Source organism: Cygnus olor, chromosome 2 (assembly GCF_009769625.2).
Source record: "Cygnus olor isolate bCygOlo1 chromosome 2, bCygOlo1.pri.v2, whole genome shotgun sequence".
Lineage (NCBI taxonomy): Eukaryota > Metazoa > Chordata > Aves > Anseriformes > Anatidae > Cygnus > Cygnus olor.
Window position 1 is genome coordinate 34,111,790 of NC_049170.1, and position 19,366 is coordinate 34,131,155.

The 19,366-nt window shown below is 39.1% G+C and overlaps 1 protein-coding gene, 1 long non-coding RNA gene and 1 other non-coding gene across 20 annotated transcripts; 2 read left to right on the top strand and 1 right to left on the bottom strand.

Annotated features, from left to right (window-relative positions):
- Window positions 1-3,017: 3,017 nt before the first annotated feature.
- Window positions 3,018-7,794, bottom strand: TOMM7 (translocase of outer mitochondrial membrane 7). The gene is made up of 3 exons (XM_040546686.1): window positions 7,599-7,794; window positions 4,412-4,460; window positions 3,018-3,239 (listed from the first exon to the last, which is right to left on the bottom strand). The coding sequence occupies exons 1-3, from the start codon at window positions 7,699-7,701 to the stop codon at window positions 3,224-3,226; spliced, it is 168 nt and encodes a 55-aa protein (XP_040402620.1). The 5' UTR covers window positions 7,702-7,794; the 3' UTR covers window positions 3,018-3,223.
- Window positions 7,759-19,272, top strand: LOC121064734. 18 transcript variants are annotated; one of them, XR_005816659.1, is made up of 7 exons: window positions 7,759-7,873; window positions 8,778-8,848; window positions 11,349-11,384; window positions 12,451-12,547; window positions 13,917-14,078; window positions 16,383-16,443; window positions 18,442-19,272. It is a non-coding gene; the product is annotated as an uncharacterized LOC121064734 (long non-coding RNA). The 18 variants fall into 18 exon arrangements; XR_005816656.1 differs by having other exon boundaries at window positions 13,917-16,443; XR_005816660.1 differs by having other exon boundaries at window positions 13,917-16,443; window positions 18,445-19,272.
- LOC121066719 lies at window positions 11,630-11,717 on the top strand. Its single transcript, XR_005817939.1, has one exon. It is a non-coding gene; the product is annotated as a small nucleolar RNA SNORD93 (small nucleolar RNA).
- Window positions 19,273-19,366: the final 94 nt, after the last annotated feature.

Genomic DNA, 19,366 nt, shown 5'->3' on the forward strand with positions numbered 1-19,366 from the left:
GTACACACCTGTCTTTTTCTCAGTTTACGTGATTTTCACTTCTAAAAACCTCGTCTGCATTTCATACTCCTTCACCCTCTTGATCAATCTCATCTTTATTTTTCCAGACCCTGACTTTTTTTTTTTTTTTTTTTTTAATCTAGTATCTTTATCCCCCTTTACATTTGCAATGGCCATGCCCGAGGACAGTTCTTCAGAGATGGAGCCTGCCCATTTCTTCAGTCCTGGCTTAAGGACAATTCCTCCTTCACAGATACTCTCCTCAGACACCCATCAGGCCATTGGCTGGTGCCGCTCTTCCAGAAGGAGGCCAAGGAGGTGGACCAGGACCTTCTGACATGCAGAAATGTTGACTTCCCCACGTCAAAGGACCGTGGACATGGTACTGCAGGTCACTTGAGATGGGCAACAGGGCATTCTTCTCACATTAAAATCCTTGAGATTTGGCAAAAAAAAAAAAATCCCAAAGATTTGGTAAGCAGCATAGTGAACTACAAGCCATGGCAACCTTTGATCTTCCTAAGACCAGTCCAGGTGGAAACGTTCCCCTCAGCCTCTTGCACAATTATTTGCACAACACACCCCAGCAACAGCTTCCCATGTGGGGCACTACACTAAGACTACGGCAACCACAGGCATGCTCCACGTCCACTTCACAGGCACGAGACATGCGGCTGTGCCATTCCTACGTCCAGGTAAGAGCTGATAAAGATACCTCAGAGCAGGTACGTTCTGCACGGCACACAGGAAAGCACAAATGATTTTATTTCACACTTCTCAGAGCATGGGTAAAGCATAAACTTGAGTTAAGCTGTGGAAGTCACAGGCTGATTTTCAGAAAACTACATGCTCTGACTTCATTCAAACATCAGAGTTCATGCATGGTCTCAAAGGACTGCATCACAAATCCCATTTCTGAAAAGAATCCATACTTGGCTACAGAAGCCACTGATTCACGTGACAGAAATCTGCTGAGTGGGAAAGCCCCTGTTTGTTTCTAAGCGTCTCCCATCCCACAGTAAAACAAAAACTTTTGGGGAGTCTGACAAACAGGAAATGTATTTGAGTCCTTCCACTTTAATCCAGAGGCCTGCCCTCTTCCTCCTAGCAACACACAAACACCCTTGACAAAACTGGTGTATTTGCTGACGTTATTTTAAGAGAATTAAGATTCTTTATAGTAATCTGTTCAAAACACAACTTCGAAGAACAAGGATCTGTTCCTACAAGCACGTCTGAATTTTGTGAAAATGACAGTAACTACAAATGAATTCAAGGTATTGCTACCAAAGACTCCCTTCATTTTTAAGACTTAGAGAAAAAGACTTCTCTGATCCTGTTTTTGTTACTTTATAATTAGTTACTAAGACCTATGGTTAACGGCTATTCAATTCTTTTCAAGATAAAAATGAGTTTTTAAGGAGTTTCAATTACTTTTATTTAGAGAGAGAAACACTGACTGCATTAATCGAACAAATTTGTAATATATATCAGCATTCAATTTAACTTGACTTGAACATACTACGAAGGACAATTTATTCCTGAACTTCAAAGGCCAAAGGTTGCATGTTAATGACTTTCCTGAACCACGTTTGATTTTTTTTTAAAGAAAAACAATTGCAGTCATTTATCTATAGCAGTGAATCACTAAAATTTGTTATCCAATGTGCTTAAAGCGAAATTCTCAGAATAACAGTTGCCTAAACAATACTTATCCAATAATTCCAAGTCTTAAAAAAATGAACTAATTACTTATAAGGGAAATTTTGATGATACTGAGGTCACAGAATCCAGCCTGTGCTTGACACATCCATGCTTATTTATATACTTTTAGCGAAACAGACAAGAACACTTCCCCATTTGGCACTTCTTGCCAAATACTATTATTCCTGGAAAGCTGCCAGAGCGACCATGCGGTGGTTAAGACCCACAAACCACATCCCCAAATCTGACACACAAGAGTATATGAAATACACTTTTGCAGGTGTTTTGGTCCACAGTTGCATTTTGGGTATTGTGAAATGCAAAGGTTGATTTTGAGAAATCCGAGTTACTTTGCACTGCTACCTTTGATGCTCTGAAGACACTTTGCACAGCAACATTTCACTATGAATTCTGATAGTAGAGGAGAAAATGAGAAATCTCCTATTCCTGAATTATTTAATTAAATGTAAAAACTGCCTGAAAATCTACAGGGTTAAAAAAAAAAAAATCAATCTGGAATACCTTTATTGCAATGTTAACAGCGAGCAAAGAAACTTTTTGTTTGTTTTTTAAAGTATCACTGCACAAATACAAACTAGCCTGTATACTTCTAGAGGGGAAAGAGAGTAATTTTAACAAAAACCAAGCGGTTGCCATTGCTGTGCTCTAGTTTTGTTATTGAAATGGAGAATACCAAATGAAGACAAAACAACCACATTCCAAAGAACAAGACTTTGGAACAAAATAAAAACACATACTGTAATATAATAGTCTTCTTCCTTCAGCTGTATGTCAATAATTTCTACTGTACACAAGCATACACACATACACAGCAATTTTGTCACGAACTCCCAACCCCACCCCCAAATTATGGAAAATGTAAATAGTATTTAAAGGTAAAATCAGAAGAAAAGTGTGCATCTAGGGTTTTTTCGGTTTTTTTTGCCTTTTTTTTTTTTTTTAAACTATTTGACTATGCTGGGAAAAAACATACACATCTCTCAATCCTTAAGATATCCAGAGTTGAACAAGTCCAAAAGCAACAGAAAACAAAAACCAGGCCTGCACAGAGCAACCAGCTGCAGAGGCTTACCAACATTCAGGCAGAAATCTTTGAAGAATATCAAAATGTTTAAAACATCAGCTCAGTTTTCTGGTTATTGTGAAGAGGAACAGTTACCTGAAATTTAACCTTGTTATGACAACCTGTGGGGGTTGAACGTCAACAAATTTAGAAAAAAAATCCGGTTATCATTCCTATAATACAAAAATACTATATTATATGTAATGTAAAGACTTGAAAACAACGCATATGCATTCAAATGTGTTTATTTAATTACACTGTGATGCAAATAAGTTAGGTCCATATAAACTCCATTTTGTTGTATGTACAACCTATGTCATTAGCAAGCTGACTGAGCCAGCTGGTGTAAGTGTCCGCCTCATCCTCTGGAACAAACATATCTTCAGACCCTTTCTCTGTCCATCGTCTGGTTCTAGAGCAGGACAGCCACATCTTTCATCCCCAAAGCAGACTGAAAGGGGGAAATGAAGGTCAGATTTGCAGTATGTGCTTGTTTTTAAGTGGATTTTTCAAAAACACAAGCCAGAAGAAACAGCCCTATAAAAGTACAGAATAAATGCTACCCCTAAAAAACACTGAAATAAAGCTACCTTTAAAGTCAAATTTAAGCCTACGGAGCATGAACATGTGCCCAGAAAAATGAGCATCTGTAAGCTTTGGAGTAAAACCAAACACATGCTTCTAGTATCTGTATATCCTGTTGTACTCAATACTAACTTTATGTTGCGCAGACATATGCAATAAACCAAAAAAAAGTCTCAAGATGCTAGTGAAACTAAACAGAAATACTGCCAGAAAAAAAAAATTTACTTCAGCAACTTAGTTCTTAAGACAACAGGGTATTTTACTGAAACTGTAACATCCCTAAAAATGGGATTTCTACAGGTAATATATGACCTTGCAAACAATACACTCCAATCAATTATTTGTTTTAGCAGTATCTCTGGTTCTGTACAGTAAACAAAGCCATTTCAAGAACAGTAAGAGTCATGCTTCCTTCATAACTTCAATTTCAGAAGTCTGAGCTATGGAAACCCTCCAATAAAATTCAAATATCACAAGAATTCAAGCGTTATTAACGCCAGGATGTTACAGCAGTAACAAATAGCCCCACAACAAACGAGCAACAAGAGCATATGAACTTTGATTCATTACAGTGATTAATGTTAAAGGATATATCCCTTTATTTAATGCAGCTTTTACACAGTTTTACCACCCTACTTGCAAAGAGGGAAGGAGACTGGGTTTTATTTCAAACTCATGTTAGAAAGCTAAGTAGTTATTCCTAGGTGCAGAAAGAAACTTGCATAAACAACCCTTAGAACAGCTAAGAAGGGCAGCTCCCACTCAAAAAGTACAGGAAGTCACATATATTAAAATCTGCATAAGATTAAGAGCAAAATACAAAGGCCCTCGTAAGAATTTGGTTTGCTGTCATTTCTAGTTTGGATTTTTAAGGAAATAAGAACTGTGACCACCTCTGTTATCACCCAAAATAATTAAAAACTATGGATGAAAGCAACTTTCACAGCTCTTACTGTCCAGCATGAACAGATGGAGATGACAATTAAAACCGTGACCATCTACGCTGGTTTTGCATGTACATTTGGACCTGACACATACCTCCAGATTGTCGGCTCGGGCATTCCCGGATCTGCACCCCTCTTAAAACCTGAAGTGAAACACACATTAGATAAACATACATATGTACGTGCAGACTTTTACACAGCTAAAACAGCATCAAATCATTCCAGCCCACTAAATTGCAATAAAAAGAACAGGGAGCTGTGATTCATGAAGACACAGACTCACCTCAACAGAAACTAAACATTATCAGGATTACAAAACAGTCAAAATAAATACACTTGTGTGTATTTTCTTTATTATTATTATTATTACCTGTATCTCTACCTGACTTAAAATTCAGGGTCAGCTAGCTATGTGAGACGGTGGAAATGATTTACCCCAAACATCAAGGCACACTGCATGCATACATATATACCCCGTCATGGCTTTGGCTGGGATGGAGGTGGTTTTTTTTCATAGAGGCTTGTATGATGCTGTGTTTTGGATTTCTGATGAAACTAGCGATGATAACACCAATGTTTTAGTTGTTGCAGAGCAGTGCTCATGCAGAGCCAAGGACTGTTTAACTTCTCACAGGGCCCTGCCAGTGAACAGGCTGTGGGTGCAGCAGGAGTTGGGATGGGACACAGCCAGGACAGCTGGCCCAGGCTGGCCAGAGGGACATCCCACACCATATGGCTCAGCAATAACAGCTGGGGGAAAGGAGGAGGAAGGGGGGGATGTTCAGAGTGATGGCGTTTGTCTTCCCAAGAAACCATTACGTGCGATGGGCCCTGCTTTCCTGGGAGCAGCTGAATGCCTGCCTGCCAATGGGAAGCAGCAAATGGATTCCTTGGTTTGCTTTTACCTTAACCCATGAGTTCTCACACTTTTACCTTTCTGATTCTCTCCCCCACCCCACCTGGGGAGAGTGAGTGAGTGGCTGGGTGGTAACATAACCATAACAACCCACACATGCAGATTTTAAGTATTGTTATGAAAGCAACCTGGTCAGACAGCATCAACAGTGACACCTGTACTGGTATAAGTGCTTGAGGCGATGTCCTGTGACAGCACCTGAACTTACAGCAATATTGCAATAACAGTTCATTTAAATGAGGATTACAGAATTCTAAATCTTAAACCAATTAAACTTAAAACCATTTTGGGGGAGGGGGGTGGTTATTTACAGAGAGTTCATCCCCAGCTAATGACTCAAATACTGATTCACTAAACCAAGTGTACACTAGAGAAGCAATTCAAGGTTCAGTTTACTAAATAGCTTTAACTCCTGGACTGTAAATTAAGTCCTGAAACAGAATCATAAAAGACACGCATTGTTCAACAACATGCTTACTATGTTTACTGTATAGAAATTGATGTTATATGGAAAAAACATATTTACAGACTATAAAATCAATGACAACTTTCCTGAAACACAGGCCACGAAGGTTAATGGAAAAACTTAGATTAACTTCATGGACACTGGGTCAGCCCTTTGAAGATAACCTTGTCTGATTTGAGGCTATTAAACATCCTGACCTATTTTCTTTCACTGCCATACTTTCCAGCAGAAGTGATTTAAAATTCATAAAATCATATTAGCAGTCAAACTATGTGTGTGAAACAGATTTAGCTAATGTTTCTGCTTCTTTTTTTTTTTCTTTTTTTTTCCCCTAGTACTTTTAAATAAGCAAGCCAATTCAACAAAACTGTACTGGTCTAATTCACCTAAGAGGGGCAGACGCTTCAAAACAAACATTAAAAAACAAACAAACAACAAAAAAGTAACCTGACCAATGACCTGGAATTGCACTTATCAGACTCCCTTGTACTTATTCTGAACATCCCATCCTGACCTAGGTCTTCCAGAGAAAATTAAAACAAATAGCTGAAAATTTCATTGCCTATGTTTAGTTTAGCACACGTCTCATATACATGGGTCAATACCAAAGTTTACCTTGAATCAGTGACACCAAGCACTGCGTAGCCCCTTGCCTGTGTAACTGCTATACAAAAGAGGTTCTTCCAATTCTACAGAATTTGAGTGGCTGCCACCTAAAAATATCTGTGGCAGGCAAGGGTGGCACCTGCTTACACTTTATATTCTTTTATTAATTACAGCAGGCAAACTTGTAAGAAGACAACGTAGATGTGGAACAGCATACTTATCGCCTGGAGGTACGAAATTAAACTTCTACGATTTTGTTTCTTAGGGTTACGTAACAGAAATATACCAAGCATCCCGATAGCCCTGCCCATGGCAGGGGTTGGAACTAGGTGATCTTTAAGGTCCCTTCCATAGCTTCCATTCTATGGTATCGGTACAGCTGCAAACACAGTAAGCTGGCTTTAAATAAAGTGCTTCGAGTTATATACGTTCCTCAGAGCAAAGAGTGATTTTCTCAGATACTGGCGTAAAAGTGAAACCAACAGAAAACCTCAGCAGGAACAAAAGTAGGTCGCGAAGCACTGCTGAAATCCCACCCCACAATAACCAATTCTGAAATAATCGATAAACTAAGAATGAAAATGTAATTAAACTTTAACCTGATGCTGTCATATGGTTTTACTCGTCGTGTTCAAAGTGACCCCTTTTACTTCTGGCCACTAATGCATGTCTGCAACCGATTACATATTAAGTGCCTCAGCCCTTTAAGTCGGGTTTATATTTTATATGTGTTTATATGTAATATTAATTCCCCTCAATTAAAAGAACCATTCGGCTCTGTCCGCAAACACTTAGAGCCCCAGCTCGCTGCCGTGTTAGCGCTCAAGGTGAAGATGTCTGCCCGTTTCGGCTGCCTCTCCCAGCAGGCCCTACAGATTTCGGGCAGGAAGCCGCCACGCGAGCCGTGCCTGCTGGCTTCCCTGGGACCCTTTGGCATGAGAGCAGCGAACGGAAGCGCCAGGCCCATCACACACACACACTTTTAAGCAGGCCCTGCCTTTCAGCCACCCCCATCGGCGGCACACCGCCTCAACCCAGCGGCACCATCGCGGGGCCGGCTGCCGGGCCCTGCACAAACACGCCCCGAAGCCCGGCCGCCGCTCGGGGGCTGAGCCAAGCGGCCCGGGGAGGCTGCAGCCTCCACCCAGCCGCACACCCTGCCTCAGCCAGGGGGGGGCCCGAGCCCCCTGCCCGCCCCCCCGAGCCCCCAGGCGGGGGCCGCCCAAGGGAGGCCCCGCTCGGTCGCCGGGCGGCGGAGGCCCGCGGGAGGCCGTCGCCCCCGCCGCCACTGACCTAGGTAGAGCACGACGGGGATGAAGCCCCAGCGGATGGCGAACTGGCCGCCCTTGAAGAGCTGCTGCAGCCGCTGCTTGGCCTCCTTGCTCAGCTTCGGCATGCCGGCGGCAAGGGGAAGAGGGAGGAGGAGGAGGAGGAGTAGCCGGGTCGCGATCGTCACTCGGCGCCGACGGGGCGGGTCCCCGATGGGGAGGCCGGGAAGGGGGAGGCTCAGCCCGCCCCGGCCTGCCCTGGGGGGGTTCCCTCTGGTCGACAAGGGGGTGAGGAAAGCTGTAGGTCGTTTGTTTGTTTGTTTATTTATATATTTATTTAATTCCCGCAGCTCTCAGGTTTGTGCTCAGGCCTCGCGCGCCGCTCCTGTGGAGGCTGGGAAGGGGCTTCTGGTAAGGGAAAAGTAAAGGCGGAGTGCTGAGACCAGCGGCTCGGAGAGAAGTGGGAGCTGCTCCTCCCGGCTGTGGGAACCAACTGCGTGAGATGTGGGTGCTGGGAGCTGCAAGTTCGGCAAGAGTAATCGGGGGGAAGTGTTGCGGTTTTAGACCTAATTCTTAAAAAAAAACGCCAATACAGAGCTTATGGCTTGTTGTCCCTGCGCACTCAGAGCCTGGGTAAGCATTAAGGCACTTTTTGAACTTCTAAATGAGTGTATCTGGTCTCTGCAAGACTTCTTTGCAGTGCCTTAACCCCCAAGTTGCTGTCAGTGTGACACCACCGCTTATGGGACGTCTTATTGCCTGATGTCGGTGCCAGCAAGTTTTGTCACGGCCGTACTGTTTTCATTCCTGCTCAAGTAGTCTGCTGCATTTTGCTGTAATGCCACATCCAGGCCTGCGTGTTCCTAATATCACTGAAGTGGCAGCAGTATTAACACTGGCAGTCTGTATCGTCTGCTAACTGTGTCAAACTCCTGCCGTAGTTTGGAGGGGATTTAATTGCATATAGAAACTGGGGGAAAAAAAAATCACTAAATTGCTGCTTGTGGTAGACCAGAAGTCCATTCAGTTTTGTTCATAATCATGGTTTACAGTATTAGTTTACCTAGGCAATAACTTCTAGTTCTGTAGCCCACTTGTCACATTAGGAACAACTAAAGGACAGTGCTTTTAGATGCAAAGAAAAATTCCAGGGCTATAACAAATATCATTTACACAAATAGCTTTTCCACATTTTTTCTTCTAGTGCGTGGATGCATATTCTGCCCTTCAGAGACAATGAAGATACGAATTTGTAGCTCGCTCCTTGTTTCCCAGGTATGGACAGGTAGCAAGCTGCATGAGTGATCCACAGTTTGCTTTTCCAAATGTCTACTCAAAGTCAAGATATGGGTTATATGGGAGTATTGTGGTGATGTGGTGACAAACATGCTATCCATCATGGTGTAGAATGCGCAAACAGCCTGTCCTCATGAAAACCCGTGCATATGTGCTGTGCTTTCGTATGCATTAAATATGTGATGAGTGACACCAGTAATTCTAGTCATGTGGCTGATATATCTAATGATGTAGTAGGTAAAGCTCAGTTCATGAGTGGCCTCTTTATCAGCCAAATAGCTTATCCCTGAAGCTGCAGGCCTCCATGAGGCCTCCCCTCAGTCTCTTTTTCTCTGGGCTGAACAAACCCAGTGACGTCAGCTGCTGCTCATACGTCTCACCCTCTAGACCCCTCACCATGTTTGTAGCCCTTCTTTGGAAGCTCTCTAATAGTTTTATGTCCTTCTTACATTGTGGTGCCCAAAACTGCACGCAGTTTTGCAAAACTGCACACAGGACTCAGCATATTAAGTTATTCAAACAGAATAACACATAATTTCTCCTTTTGGTGTCATTTCCATTCACCTATGCCTGCTCAGTAGCATGTAATGATAGATTTTTGGGCTTCCAAGAGAATGAACAGAAGGGATTCATTTTAAGTAATTCTACATGCAGCCCTGTCAATGAATTACTTTTAAGATGTCCAACATATCCAACAATTACTTTTAACATATCTAACATCCTCATACAAAGATGATCAGAGGGCTGGAGCACCTCTCCTGTGAGGACAGGCTGAGGGAGTTTGGGTTGTTGTTGGGGTTGTGGTAATGCTTCTGTGAAGGGTATTGGTTTTACTTGAATAATTTATTTTCTTTTGTCTGATAATCAAGACAAAAGCACTTGAAATGGTGTGCCCAGGAAATCAGAGAAACAACAGCCATAATTGTTGGGTGACGAAAGTAGTAATACTACCTGTATTGAAAGCTTTTCATTACAGAAAACCCTTTGAATTTCTTTTGTCATGTAGTTCATGTGACCAGCAACAACTGTAAAATCTGAAATAAAGTTGCAGGGTTTTTCACTGGCACAAGAATGTGAATCCGTACTGTTTTTTTTGTTTGTTTGTTTTAATTTGATTTGCAGTAATTCTGTACGTGCTGTGTTTTCATAGCAAAGAAATACCACTGTAAACTGGCCACATGCTTCCATTTTTGGTAGGTGAGAGAGACAACAGAGATTCTTGTGGACAAGTCTGAATCATTTAAGCTTCAGTCTCTGGTTCAGGGAAATAATGGCACTCTGATGGCTTTAGCCATCTTTGTTGCCTGGTACAAGGGGTACATTTCAGGTCAGAGAATTCCAGACCTCTGAAGTTTTATCTCAACACAGCACAAATCCATGCAACAGTGTATGCAATACAGCAGGTTGGAGAATGAGACAAAATGAAGTAACCTGTTAAGGTCTTGAGACAAATTACTGTAAACTCTACAAGGGAAATCCCTGTGTACCTCCATTATGCAATTACCACTCTTTTGAGATTTCCTCTTCCATTTACTGTGAAGAAACTGGATTAAATTAATCTGCTGGAAAACAAAGTTAAAGTTTGGCTCTGTTTAGGAGTAACTTATATTTTGAAGATACTATGGTAGATATTTCATACTGTAAATCATTATAAACAAAACAATACAAGAACATAAGACATATTTAACAGATTTCCAGTCCGGGCTGAATCTTTATGATGTCAGTGAAAAAGGGTAGTATATAATTCCTAGGCTTTATGTTTTACTTAATTATTATGATTAAACTTTCTATAGTGCCCTAGTAATGATAGTCTTTTTCTTCCATTCCATTTTAGTATTCCCATTCATTTAGTTTAATAAATCCCAGCTACTCTGCAGTACCACTGCTCTTGGAAATGCTGCTTGTCAGTTTGTGGAGATCACATTTCACAGAAACAAATAGGAATGGAAAGCACTACAGTCAAAATAAAAATAAAAATAAAAAACCACACACACAAAAACAAACAAACAAAAAAACACCCTAAGGCTGTGTGATTATGCCATTTGGAAAATGTCAGAACTCAAAAATGTCTCTTTTTCTCGTGATTGTTTTAAGAGCAAGATTACTTGGGGTTTAATGTATTTGGGTTTTTGCATTTAGCATGTTTTCAAAACATACTTGGAATGCAGAGCAATGACACACAGCATTTTTCTGTCCAGATTACAGTCTCTTTCATATGAATTTCTGTGTGATACTCATTGGCTGTACTCTAGCCACTGTGTAATATTGGATATTTCTAAAAAATATATATATATTGTCAGATGCATATCTAGAAAATTAGTAAAGGGTGATCACTTTACTAAGTGAATCTACAGTGGTAGAAACAAAAGGGAAAGTGTATTTTTTAAATATATTTAATATAATTAATGTACTATTGATTTGTTAAAAAAAAAAGATGGAGTTGGGCGCAAAGCAATAATTACGTTATTTTTCATTACAGCTCCTGAGGCCAGTGATGGAGAAACAGCAGTCTGAGGTGAGACAGCATTCAAGAAAACCTCATCAAATGTTTTCAGAGTTCCTTGAGAAAAAATACTGTTGTGCTTAAAAATTGAATATTATGTGCTCCACAGTACTTTCATTTGAACCTGACCTTCCCATTCTCCCTGTCTTCATTTAATAATGAAAATCAGTGGTTACATTAGATACTGCTACTTTTTACTATAAGTAGTTATCCCAAAAATGTAAGAGTTGTATGGATGTTTTTATGATTGTAGTACTTGGCCAGGGATGAAAACAATCATCTGACTGTTTGCGTACTTACAGTGATATGCAGAAGTCTGATGGATGAAAGGATTTTCTGAGGCCAAAACTAATATCTATGTTCACTCATTCTTGGTTTTTTAATTAAGCGTTTTTCTTTTTTTTTTTTTTTTTAAAGCATCTGAGCAGTAAAGATCTCAATTTCAGAAAGATTTTTGTCTAAAGATACTGGAATGTATAGTTTTCACTTGTCCACAAATTACAACTAGATTTTTGATGCTGAAGAATATGTTATTGTAACAGCACATGCCCCTAAAGATTTTACAGGATTTAAAAGATGCTTGGTTTAGGCAGGTTTTTGCTATGAAACATGATGAGGAAAACAGTGATTATATTTGGATTTCCAAAACAGTCTTTGCTCTTATTATACTTGTTTTTATACCAATTCTGATCTTAGTATCTGAGTACATTGTATTAATGTTAGGTAACACCAAAACAACTGGGAATGTAAGTCTTTGCTATCAGTTGACAGCACTGCATATGAAAATGAAATATTTCTCTTTGATACAGAATGTGGAATTGGAGCATTTGAAAAATAAAATTTTAATTAAAATTCATGTATAACTTCCTTTCTTCAGAGAGTTGTTGTAATTGTATGTCCTTAACAACCACCTACAAAAGAGCAAATATGCTGCTGAAATAACTTTTTCTGACAATGAAATATTTGAAAATCATAACCAATCAATGCATAGCATTAACTTCACTGATTTAGAATGGTGCTTTTTTGTTTAGATTCTACAAAGAAATGTATATAACAACAATTATCTCCCTTTTATAAGGAAAGAGAAAACAAATAGTAAAGCAAAAAGAAGCACCTTGGAGTTGAAACATTCCAGATGGATTTGGAACAGTTCTGTGTGGATTTTCTGCTAGAATGTGAGTTTGTTTTGGTTTTCTAATTTGAGTCATTGTTAAAAAAAAACAATATTTTCCAGTTACTGTTTATACCTGTATGTATCCTTTTTCCTTTGATACAAAACAAGAACAATGTTTGTTAAAATGAAAATTTAAACATAAATAAATTTGAATTTTATGAGCATAGCTTTAATTCTTAGTTCAAAGATATTCTAGGTTTTAGTGTTGTCATTATAATAGTTTCTAACAACTCATGTAACGCAATGTGAGGATGCAATTGCAGAAGAATTCAGAGCATAATAGGTATGGTAAAAACCTGTGTATTTCTAGAGTTTGAATAAGATTACCCAGTCAACAAAGAAAATGTGTCAGGTATGTACTAATTCTCTCCCAGCATATCTAAATGTTGAACAAATTAGTACATTAATATCTGCATTCAGTTTATCTGTCTTGATTGTTCACTCTGGGTAAATTCACTTCAGAAACTTAGGGAAAAACTTTTTGGCACATTCCAAATTCAGCATGGCCTAATTGTGATGTGAAGAGCAGTTCACATCTCTTCTTGCCAAGCTTCATTGGAGTCCACTGCATGAGCTTCCTTCTGGAATGGTGGTGTTCCAGAAGGAACATCAAGTTTCAGAACTTGAATTTGAACCAGTATTAACAAAAGTATCAGCATTTATGTTTGGCTGTATTTTTCATGTTTTGATAGTTCAGATTTCACTCCAAATTGAGATCTTCAGCACAGGGAAGATTAGAACCAGTAAAGGAGTAATTAAGGCCCTTCATATGTACATAAAGGTGATTCTGGAAAGTTCTTTTCTTCCTTTTCAAGTCATATTTAGTGCTGTCAGGATTAAGTGAAGACCACCTCATGGTTAATGAGGTTTTCACCATTAAAACTTAATCTCTTAAAGTGCTGTCCCTTTTGACTTTAATACTTTTAAAAAAAAGTCTATTTTAGCATGATTATATGCCATATTTAACCCAGACGGATATTTTTAGATTTTACTGATTTAAAACTATTGTCCAGTATCTTCTGTCTGTATTGACAGCCTAAGTCATGTATCTGTAAGTTTGTCTTTCACTGTCGCCTTTCACTGTTTCCTATAAAATGTTATATGAACTCCTAAAGTTTTTATTTTGAATGACAGACAGTTCAGCAAGAATTTTATCATATGCAGAGGACATTCAAGGAACTCTTGAGAGTTCCTTATGTTCCGCATTATAAAGTCTGTTAGACATACCCGACACAATCTGACCCTGATTTTCAAGCATTTGGAAGGCCCAAATAAAATTACATTTCTATAATACTTTCATTCTTTTTTTCAAGTGTACATTAAGTGTACATCTAAAGAAACTGCATTGTACTACTCCATTTTGGGTTTAGGTAGCAGCCACAAGAGATTAAATGCTGTTAAGTGTAGTGAAGTGTGAAGATGACAAGATAAATGAACCAGAGGCGCCTCACGTTCCAACGCACAGTGGTACAGGTTTTGTATTCCAGACACAAATGTCACCTTCGGGTTGAAGTCATAGTAGATGAATTGCTGTAAGTATAACTGAGATAGTTTTTGTTTGTTTGTTTTTCTCCGATTACCTTTGTGCTTTAAATATAGTCCTCCTGAGTCAAGCAATGAGTTAATTGCCTGTGAGATTTGTGATGGAAAGTTCTCTCTGAAATAAACACAGTACTAAAAGTTTTTCTTTCTTTTCAGACATTGGGAGGATGGACTGCTCTTAGTGACAGGGTACTAGACTAGACTGATACTGGTCTCCTGGGATGCTAGTACTTGACTGATACATATAGCTCAGTGTCTTAGAATTGTTAACTGTATCGTAGCAAAATATTTTTTCTGTAGTTTTTCTAATAATCCCTTTAAAACCATGTGCAGAATGTTACTTCGCATGTGAATATTAGTTCTGACAACTCTGGTATGAATGATGTGTTGGTGGACTTTTGAAAATGTGAAGGACAGGAATCAGCCAGTGAGCCTAGATGGGACTTTAAAAAGATATTTACAAATTATTTAGCTACTATAAAAAAAGAAAAAAGAGAAGCTGACTAAAGGTCTCAATTAATACATTGTATCAGCCTCTCTCAGTTTAGTTCCCCTTCTTTGTTACAGTAAGACAACATTGATCTAAAATTTGTTAGCAGTGTTTCATTAACACCAGGGGAGGGCAGGCTTGAATTGGAAACTATTCTTGCTACTTCAATTACTTGAACTTAAAATAACAGATAGTCCCTCGAGCTCAAAGCTGATGGAATTTCTCTACTATTCTAATTACTCTTCCACTGGATAAAAGCTTCTTTACAATTGCTGTTTGACAAAATGAATGTTTTGCTGTGTTGCAGAAAGAATAGTGAATGTTTAAGTAAAGATGATAATATGAAAGTGGATGAGTCAGTTTATTAGCAGCTGTGTGCTATTCACAGGGGAGAATCCATGCTGCTTAATAATTAATCACGTATATCTTAAAACGGTTTTTAAAAATGAGTGAATATCATTATCCCCACTTTATAGATGAAAAAACAGACGAATAGAGAGGTGGCTTTGCAAATTATCGGTCTAGGTGACCTGCAGAGGCAAGAACAAAATCCAGATTTCTGAGATCTAGTCCAGTGCTCAGGTATATCTTTGGCATAAATAAACTATGGTATGTCTAACAGTTACAAACATGGAAATGACTGCTTGCAGCCCAAATTGCTGAGGAACTTACAATAATGAAATGGACAGGTAACCTGATAGGCAGAGTATAGCTCTTTCTCCTCAAGAGGCTGGGTAGAGGTCAGATCAGATGGCTGAAGATCTGCACTAAAAATTGTATGTTATTAAAACAAGTAATCTGCATGTTTTTGTATATTTGTCATTTTTTATGTTAGATTTTACTCTCTCCAAGGAATGAAAAGCCTTTCTATGTAGACCTTAAAAGCCATTCCAGCCTGAGTACTAGGAAATGTATGGTTAAAAAGTCAATTTGCATACAGGTGAAGGGTTAAGATGCTAACCGATTGTTCCTCCGTTCCTTTCATCTTTAATTATGAGGGTTTCAAATTATGAGCAAAACATTAGGCTTCCTATTAACTCACCAAGACCATCCTATTTACTGTACCTGTGGTCAGTAACATTCATGGGATTTGTGACTCATCATTAAGTGTTCTCCTTCATTAAGGCACTAAGTTGAATAGCTAAATATAGTTGCTATTTTTATTTGATTAAATATATGTATTCTACTTTCTTTATATGCTGTCTTACGAGGTCATTACCCATTGTAAAAGCTTTTTAAAGTATTAAAATGCTCTGCATTTTTTTATGCATAAGCCTTAGCATAAATTGTTCTGTTTCTAGAAAAGACTGGAGGCATACTGTTATGAAGCCTCCTATGCCTAAGACTTGTGTAAGATATACCAGAGAACATTTGGTGCTGCATATTAAAAACTCCATTTGTAGAATGAATGAGCACATTGCACAATGCAGTTTTCCTTTTTTCTTATTGCCAGTTTGCAGTGGCCATCGTGTTGATGGTGTGAATTAGTCATTGGTTTATGACTCCAGTGAAAAGGACCACGTCCATAATCATAAGGTAGAATGTAAATGAGTGGGCACTTAGAGTTTGAACTCAAAAACTGCATAACCTATTACAGTGTTACTCATTTTTGGTTTATTTCCAGACAAATCGTGTTAAAATAGGAGTCAGAAATGGCTGGCAGTGATTTAAAGTACAATGCGGCAATTATCCGAAAACTTATTACTGTACATTCAGGCAGTGAATTTCAGGTCGATAATTTCTCTGTGCATTTTGTGTACCTCATGAAGAGTTGACATCTCCAAATATTCATAACTTTCCATAGCTCACAGAGGCCTGAAGATGCAATTCAAAAGGGAAGAAATTAATTTTCTCTTCTGCACAAGGTAAGCATCAACGCTTTTATATTTGTAAATGATTTTTATGTTTATGGCTTACAAGCTATCTGAGAAGAAAACTTCTCTTCTCAAAATGACCACTAGTTGAAGGTGTTTATTTACAGACTAATTTTGCAGCAAACCAGTACCTGCTAGCTCAAGAAAAAGCAAGAAAGCTAATGGTTCAATTAACTAAAACTGTTGCTTTAAGAAATGTGTTTCCCACTGTCAGATTTCTTTATTCTTTAATGCATCCCTAATTTTAAATTGGTACTTGTAAATTTCCAAAAAAAAATAACGTTTCATACTCTCAGGGTAAATGCAATAATCTGGGCAAGGATACATGTAATATACCATAGTTTAAGTCTAAAATTAAATCTTAATTCCAGTGTAGTACCAATGTCTTCCAGTATCTTTTAGATGTACTGTATTTCAGTGTGCAAAGGCTTTAGCTCTTTTGCTTAATGTCACCTCTCAGTCTCTTGCAACAGCACTAACATTCTCTTCATCTTCAGTGCAGAAGTACAATAAAATGGAGGAAGTAGCACAGTGAGCAGTTGGAGAGCAAAGATGTGGGTTCATGGGAAGGACAGTATCTGTCTGTCCCCAGATAAATCTAAGTCCATCTTCCCAGCTTGTAGTTGGCTTTGTTTACCTTTTGCTCCATAAGAAAAACAGAAACTCTCCTTGGTAAAATTTCCTTCAGATTACAACCAGAGATAAACCCATTCTGTACTCCGAAATTAAAGTTTTTTTGTCAGACAGCTTGTAAGCTATAAACATAAAAATCATGTACAAAAAAAAAAGTGTTGTTGAAGCAATTATGTGAAATAAGGCATATAGGAAAATTAATGTTGAAAATGCCCTGAAGATAGAGAAAAATGAGAGGATAGTTCCACTGCACCAGCTCTATCTGTTCAATACACTAAGCTAAAGGAGAATTTTACCTTGTTATTGTTACTTGTGTGACTGATTACATCTTTCAGTTAAAACCCTTAATAGTTATTAATGGTAAATACGTTTGTGCTTTTGAGGGCATGGCAAGTTTTTCCTACTGGTAAGCTTCACGGGTTTTCAGCTCCACTTCCATGTAGCTTCCCTATAACTTCTTATATGCTGTTTGTTTGTACTCAACTGTCCCTTTTATTTGTAATATATAAAGCGTTCAAAAAACTCATGATTTAAGAGTAGTTAAGATATTACTAACTCAGAAACATAAAATGTCATTGTTAAGTATACTCGTGTTTGTTCTGCTGAGCAGGTCCATCTTGGTTACAAAGGGAGCTGCAGATAATGCCAAATAACTGTCATAGAGCAGTGGCTATTGCTGTAGGCAGATTGAGCAAACGTTTTTGCTATATTCCTCTACGTGGAAAAACATGGATAGATATATTCTGTATGAAAAAAGAACGTTATTGAGTGCTTATGGACAAAAATAAAATGGTATTTTATTGGCAAAGTACTCTTAGTTTTGGATAAACAAAGCCAAAATCAAAAAAGATGATAAATTTAAGTATACCATGCATAATGCTAATACACTCATATTTGATCAAAATCAGCTACGTTGGCAATGAGCTTTCAAATATGGGAGTAATGACAGTGAAAAAATACTTCCACATCACTTGACAGTAAAGCCTATTACTGTCGGGTTGCCATTGCCCTTGAATGAGTGCTCAAGTGTCCTTCCCTCTTTTGATAAATGCATATGTTTGTACTCACTGTCACAAGTAGCTGAGAATCACCAATTTATTCCTTGTTTAGAACTTTGTGGAGTCTACTACCTGTGAGCAGGCTCTGCTTAAATTAGCTGGAACTCCTAATCACAAAGCTCATTCTTGACATCCTTCAGCGTCCAACAGTCTGTTGCAACTCCTGTTATACCTTCTAGGATTCTATGTATAGGAATTTCTTTTCTTCCCCAATTGGCACCAAGCCAGAAACATATCCACGTGCAGAAATGAGTCTGAATGTTGTTCACACCACTTTTTTTGTGTTTGTTTTTCTTAGTAGTTTCTACTCTTGAACTGGTCGCCGAAATGCCAGTAAGCCTCGACGTCCTTCTAGTAAGTAAGTACTGAAAAAGCCTTCCTCTGAGAGGACTAAACATTAGATGTTACCTGGGAGCTATCTGTATTTGAACTTAGTTATCACAAAAAGAGCTTACGTGTTTGCTCTGACACAATTATTTATTTATTACTTGAAATTTAGATTGGGCTTCTGCAGAAAGCAGAAAGATTTCTGGTAGCTCACCAGCCAGTTGGTTCCTGCTGTCCCCAGGGCTAGCCATGAGCTGGTCTTTCCAGATGCTTATTGACAGTCTTACGCTTGCAATTTTTGCCAGGCCAGTAACATGATCACAGCATAACAGCCTGCCTCACAGCAAGTCAAGGAGAAGAGGGCAGATGCTAGTAGGAATTGAGGCTACTTGGAGATTGATGCCTGGCAATGTTAACCAGAGGCCTGAGAAAGGTGAAGGCTTTCAGAGACCGGGGCTAAGCCCTGCATTGGGTTTACATGGCAAGGTTTTGGTAGCGTGGGGGCTGCTGGGGTGGCCTCTGCAAGGAGTCCAGGAGCTACGCCACGATAAGAGTTCGGAAAGGACAGCATCCCTTGGGAGGGACCCCACGTGGAGCAGGAGCAGAGAGTGACCGTGAGGGAGTGGAGAAGACGAAGCGTCAGGGACTGACCGCAGCCCCCATTCCTCGTTCCCCTGCATTGCTTCGGGGGGAGGACATAGAGTAGGGTGGATGGGGGGGAGGAAGGTGGTTTTAGTTTGTTTTTAGTTCGCACTGCTCTAGTCTGTTATCAATAGGAAATAAATTATATTAATCACCCTTATACTGAGTCTGTTTTGCCTGTGATGTAATTGGTGTAATTGGAAGCTGTCCTTATCTCAACCTGTGAGCTTTTATTTTCCATCGTCTTTTCTTCC

What these genes read in the sequence shown, in the direction of transcription:
- TOMM7 (XM_040546686.1), bottom strand. Translation starts at nt 7,701, where the DNA reads ATGCCGAAGCTGAGCAAGGAGGCCAAGCAGCGGCTGCAGCAGCTCTTC. An exon ending in CCCCGTCGTGCTCTACCTAG is followed by an intron (nt 4,461 to 7,598) that starts GTCAGTGGCGGC and finishes GTTTCACTTCAG; the next exon opens with GTTTTAAGAGGGGTGCAGAT.